At 34.8% G+C, this 6,547-nt stretch overlaps 1 protein-coding gene across 5 annotated transcripts in view; it reads right to left on the reverse strand.

The window, feature by feature from the left end:
• The window catches only part of LOC110094030 (DNA topoisomerase 2-binding protein 1), a gene marked incomplete at its 5' end in the record, with an annotated part of 31,090 nt that extends 24,543 nt beyond the window's left edge, over positions 1-6,547 (reverse strand). For 3 of the 5 annotated variants that reach the window (XR_002302796.2, XR_002302798.2, XM_020819135.2), the window contains 4 exon segments: positions 780-969; positions 2,946-3,079; positions 3,218-3,366; positions 6,435-6,547. Coding sequence is in view for 3 of the 5 variants with exons in the window: in XM_020819135.2 (XP_020674794.1) it covers positions 780-969; positions 2,946-3,079; positions 3,218-3,340 (447 nt within the window). 5 annotated transcript variants of the gene reach the window in all.

The following is a 6,547-nucleotide window of genomic DNA, read 5'->3' on the forward strand; positions in this document are numbered from 1 at the left end:
CACCCCCCACCTCCTCTTCACAAGGTTGCTAGGGTAATTTTGGAGCTGTTGGGAGACCAGTAGATGAATTGGAAACCTCCTTAAAGGCTCATGGGATCATTGAACTACAATAAGCATCGCATATCATCATTGTTAAGGCTTATAGACACCATCATTGAATACCATACATCAGCAGCTTTAAAACCTCTAAGGAACCTTTGAAATCAAAAATTTTGCCCCGCCTCTGTTTCATTGTTAAGCTGTTCACCAATTGTTGCTCCAAGCTAAATACAACCACAATAGAACCACTAACCATCACCATTAATTCCACAGAATGAGAGGAAAAGTGGAAGAAGAAGAAGAAGAAAAAGGTGGTGAGATTGTTTTAAATATTTCAAATCCAATGTCTCAATTCCAGTCATTCAAAATTATTATGTTGGAATAGCACTTTTTATATTTGTTTTAGATAAAACTATTAGCGTCCAATGTTAACATACTTGGGATTAGAAATTTCTCAAAATCTTAGTAAAACTCATGCTCAACTGATATATAAACTTCTGAAACCTTAGAACAATTTGGCATAAAGATCAGGGTGTGACATGTCACTCTGTACCTAGTTATTCCCAGAGCACAAAACATTAGATGGAAAACCGATGTAATAAGATAAATAAAATCGCAAAACTTTCATGTGTTTCTTGAAAAGACAATAATATAACACCAATTCAAGGCTCAGAATCATAAGGATGCAAGTTACCAACAATCCAACACATACATGCTAAAATATTAATAGCTTGATTTACCTCCTTTAATAGATGAGAATCAGACCAATTTAAGCAAACTGGATTGATCTTTTTCCGTTTTGCAGAATTCATAGCCTTGCAATGATTAGATTCCACGTTCCTTTCTCCAAAAAAGGGACATCTTTTCTTGGAGTTGCCTTCAAGAATGGCAGGCAATTCCCATGATATTGGTCCAACTTCTTGCCCACTGCTACAAAAGAAGCAATTAAAGCACAACTATTGGCAAAAAAACCCAAACCCATATTTATCAAAAAATATAATCCAATTTGGCCTACTTATAAAGCAAGAAGATTAAAATTCATGAGCAGAACTGAGACAGTTAAAGTTGATGCACGCTCATTATAAGTGCATGCATCCAACTTGTTATCATTTGCCTACAGTTCACGCTTGAAAAAAGAACTTCTTAAGTATGCTCCACCTCTTTGATCATAGATGGCTTAGAAATGAAGCTATTATTTCTGAATTGATTGCGTCACATCATACACAGGCTTCTTCTTAGAAATTTACTGTAGAACACTCAGAACGATGAACAAACTATTGAAATTCGCTTTGCAAAGTGGGCATATTTTTCCACATGATGCCTACAAATCTTATTCCATATATTATAACAGTAATCCATGTCTTGTTTCTTATATGGCAACATACAAAAGTCCCAAAACATCACAGTTTACATGGAAGTAGGTGAACCCAATAAAGGAGAGCATGGAGGCCATACAATACAAGAGGGGAACATAACTAGTCTCGGAAAATAGATATATGTAATTTCACACATAAATAGACAAGCACATGCATATTGCTAATATAATTAAATGTACAAGCATCCAACTAGTTTTAGCACATGCATACAAACACAACTAATATAACATTAAAGGAAAGTGGGTCAGGAAACACACAATTTTAGCATGATTCTGAACATGCAAGTATTAATTTGAACCTAAACTTCTTTCTAGCATTCTTTCACTTTCATTCCATCTACCATGGTCGAAGTGAATGTTAAAATATTGTGTTTTGCCATTAGAAAAAAAAACTATTGTTTATCTCGTCATATCGCTCACTAACTACTCACACAAAGAGCGAGTTTCATATTAATCCATCATTCAATTCAAAGTATCTTTGATATTAACCGAGAGATCTTCATCATCCTCAAAACTTTCACGCAAAATGATGAAATAGAGGCATATGCCTCATCACATGCGCTTCACGGCACACTTTATTATGTTCCTCAAATAATTGAGATGTAGGCTTGTTTCTCCCACTGAGGTATAAGTCTCAAGGTGCTCAACATGTGCCTCGCCCCGACGCAAGCCTCATATTGCGTAATTTTAAACAAGGCTACTTATTGAAATAAAAAAGAGCAGAATCATAGACAAGAACTTGATTCAAATTTGGGCACAAACTTGTAGCCACATATTAGCTATATTTCGAGTAGGAGGTTACATTTAACTTCGAAATGGCCATCTTCACCTTCAATCTCTAGATTGGGATTTAAGTAAGAAATTTGTTGGCTAAATGACCTATAATAAGAAAAACTAAACTATAATTGTGTGCATTAAATTGAGAAAGATTTTCACATCAAACTAATTAGAACATCTACGATTGAAAAGATCCAAGTACTTATTTGACACCCTTTAACTTCAATATTAGCAATATAAGTTGCCATTTTTTAGTAAAGACCAGATAAATGAGACAAAAGTAGGCATTTTAAGATGAAAATTCATAAATAAACAAAAGGGTGAAAAAAGGGAATCTAAAGCCACTAATCTCTTTACCGCGCCATCTTTTTCTGCAAAATTCATAACATCAAGCCAGCGTAATATTATTCAAGTTAGTTGTGTACTTGTGTCACACAAAGTAAAACTCTAAATAACAAAGCATTGAGGTTTATTTAGTGCTAACTCCATCTGAAACAACAAGGTGGTTATGTCTCTCAATTGACTTCCTGTTTTTCTCTTTTACCTACCACTTCATGCCAACCACCTTGCAGACAAATCAAAAGTATGAGCAATTAAATATTTGTAATAAATTAGAATTCTGAACAGAGAATCTATCAATGTATGTGCATCTTAGAGCACAAAAAGAAAAATGATTCCAAGCAATTCTTCAAGTGCCAATAAACACAAGCAGTTAAGTTGCAGTAGCTAAAATCAAATGAGCAATTAAAGATACCTCTGCATGGTGTAAGGACCTTCTGGAAGACGCCTTCCTTCTTTCAAACAATCTTCGAACCAACAATGGCTGATTATGTGTGTTCCAAGTTTTCGTGCCAAATCATATTTCCTTCCCTCGAACTGCCAGCAGACCTGTCTACCCAACACTATCAGATAATCAAAGCCCACATATCAAAACATTAATAAGCAGGCTGATTAAAGGTTTACTTATCATTTGCTTGCTAAAGTTTTGAATATTAAAACAACTAATAACCAAGAGTTGAAACTAACCAGATGAGTAACGGACCTATCCATAGCGCCAACATAATTAGCACCAGTACACGCAATAAGCTTAATTACTTTAAATCTCTCAGTACCATGATAACCACTAACAGTGGCAATCACAGACTCCATGCCCAAAATCGGGTGAATTCTGGAATCTGCAATGTTAACAAAACAGTACATAACAAAATGATGATATACTGACCAAATATAAGCATAAAATAGAAAAAAGATGTAAACTAGGGCAAAAAATGTATAATGAATCGTATTGGTGGATTGTAGGTGCATTGGTACTGCAACTTAGCATAATGTAGATAACATTACAACATAAACATAGGAACATAATCCATTTCTTTGAAAACTGTGACTACATTTAGATGTACCAAATAAGCTCATTTCTCCATAACCCACTTCACCCTCACAAAACCCATATATTAGCTGATCCATAATGCACACGTGTTAAAGTTGAAAGGGATACCAAAACTGATGAGGCTTGACCCCACATACAAAATCCCAGAGACACACTTGAGCATGCATTATAGAAAAAATGAGGCATAGAGAGACTAGAAAGAAAACCCTATTTCCATCGAAGTTGATCGAAGGAATATAAGGAAGAAAGGAAATCTTATGCTACGTTGCTGGAATCATCTTGGTCTAATCAGTGATCCATGGTGCAGGTTAGGGTTTCTGTTTGCTTGGGCTAGAAGACTTCTAGATTTCTAAAACAGAAGACAAAATGGCATGTGATAGTTCTACTTTTGAGTTTTTTTATGAGTCAACAGGGTTCCGAGTATTTCTCGCGAAGAAATTTTTGGTGGATTTTAAAAGAGAATTTGAGGTAAAATATATAGTCAATTAACTTTTAGGGATTTACCTATCTATCCTTTTAAATTCAATAATTTGCATATTTAGCGTGTGCACTTAATTATTTATTCATATAAATTTAAATTTTTTAAATATAGAAATAGCACATAAACTCATTATCTCTCATACCTTTCACACCGTTGGACCCATCACCCTCCAAGCTCCAGCATGATCTCGTTGTTTTTCACACAGCACCAGTCTCTACATCCTTCTCCACACACCTTTAGCCCATCCCTAGCTAAACACAATCACGAGATTCGCATGTCTCACAATTGATTATGCTAACTCCATTAATAGAGTGATGTAACATGTAAATAATTAAGTTTAAGTGCTCAATAAAAAAATTATGAAGTTAAGGGGGTTATGTGTGTAATAGAACTTAAACACTACATGGACCTATCGTTATTAGGTGTTTTAAACACATAGTAAGAAATGACATCCAAAATAAAATTAAATCGAAAACCTTTTGCATGAACAACCTTAGTGCAAGAAATATCACCCAAGTTTTATTAATGCATCATATCTGCGTTTTGGTTAGCTTGGTATCAAATACAACCATTAAAACCTAGCACATCTAAATCTCTTGAGTCAATCTTGGGCTAGGTTATTCAATCTATTCAACTTATGAACACTATTTGTCAAGCTCTAGCTTGACCTTTGATTTAGATGTATTGGGACCACCTTATTGATAAATTAAGTTTTAATAAAACCCTTGGGATCCTATTAATCAATTTAAGGTCAACTAAAACAAAGCCCTAATTATGTTAGCCTATATTTAGCTTAGGATTTAATTTGGCTAATTCATGAAATATCACTCTTCATCATCCCATTAGCTGGACTCACTTTAGAGCCTAGATTTGAAAATTGGTAAAACTAAGCCCAACTTCACCTAAACCTTGACCCAAAATACCTTAAATTGAGCCAATGGATCAATTAAAACCTAATCCACTCAATTTCAATTCTAAGAGGTCAAAAAGGTCTTAACTAACCTAAAATAGAAATATAATGGCCTATCCTACCTTCAAATCAAGCTAGCCAAAATGACCTAATTAGGCCTAAAAAAATCCATACCAAATCTACACCTAATTGGACCCAACCCTCAACCAATTGAATTTCACTAAGCTTAACCCCCAAGTCAAGGCAAACTAACCCTAATTAGACCAAACAACTCTAGTTAGTTTAGGCATAATAAGCCAAATTACTTCTCCCTAAGAATGACCTACTCCTTTCTTGCTATCTATAATGACAACAGTCCAATAGATCATTACTAATTATTGAACTATGCGTAATAGGTTTCCATATGGAGAAATGGGTATGGAAAGAAAGGGAAATAAATGAAAACAAGCCAAAGGATCGATTGACTTGGCCATTCGATAAGTAGCCTTCTTTCACCTTATATGCAGCTCCTCCATTGCCTCCATTTCAAACCCCCATGACCACCAAACTCCCTTCAAGTTCATCAGAGCCTAGTGTTTAAACTCAACCAACCCATTCCAAGTAAAATGAAAGCTTGCCCCATTCCAAGTAAAATGAAAGCTTGCTAAGTTTTCATGAACTCCCTTAGGATGGCCAACAATCCAAGCTGAGGCATAATTCCCACTAGATCCTATTTATGGATTCAAACATTAGATCCATTTATTACTGTGGTAGTTGCATGCATCCAATGCACATTCATTATTAATATAATTAACATTTGATTCACGTGGATTTCCTGATGGATTGTACCATTTAAATCGTTGAAATTCATTAATATATCATTGTGAAAGAATCAAATTAAGGATAGGGTTCACTGTAGTTAGTCATGCTGGGACAATGGCTCCAAGGTATCTCATTATGTGTGTTTTGATTCCAATGAATCTGAAGGAGGATGGCTCATTCTTTACTTCTGTGTTTTCAACTCATCAATTCTAGATATTCTTAATCCTAATGCATAATGTTATTTAGAACCACCTACCAGCAGCCAGATTTTAGAACATGGGTACAGGAATATTAAGAATCAAGTTACAATAAATGTTTAGAGGTACAAAAATCCACTTTCGTTTCAAGATCAACATAAGTCAAAGAATTTCAAGGCTGTCATCATCTACCTTACAAGATAACTTAGTCAACAGCTTAATAATACCAAAACCAGACCAGTTATCAATATAATTCTTAAAATGCTATGACAGTTAAGGGTCCAAATACAGTATATAGCCATTAAAAGAAAAAAAAAAATACCTATGCTTATGACAGTGATTGGATAAACGAGCTAAGAAATCAAATTAGGGTTATGTAAAGAAACATGTAAATGGAGCAGGCATATAATAATGAACTTAGATTTCATAAATAGAAGAAAAAAAAAATCAACAATATGAGTCCAAACCTGTGATGACTTCTCCAACAAAAAATTTCACCTCCTAGCACGCCTCTTTGCCCGCAAATGCTCAGTTTTTCACCGGGACTTTCGGATTTTTCAGAGGACGGATTGTCAGGAGC

This window comes from Dendrobium catenatum, unplaced genomic scaffold, assembly GCF_001605985.2.
Source record: "Dendrobium catenatum unplaced genomic scaffold, ASM160598v2 fragScaff_scaffold_156, whole genome shotgun sequence".
In the NCBI taxonomy this organism is placed as follows: domain Eukaryota; kingdom Viridiplantae; phylum Streptophyta; class Magnoliopsida; order Asparagales; family Orchidaceae; genus Dendrobium; species Dendrobium catenatum.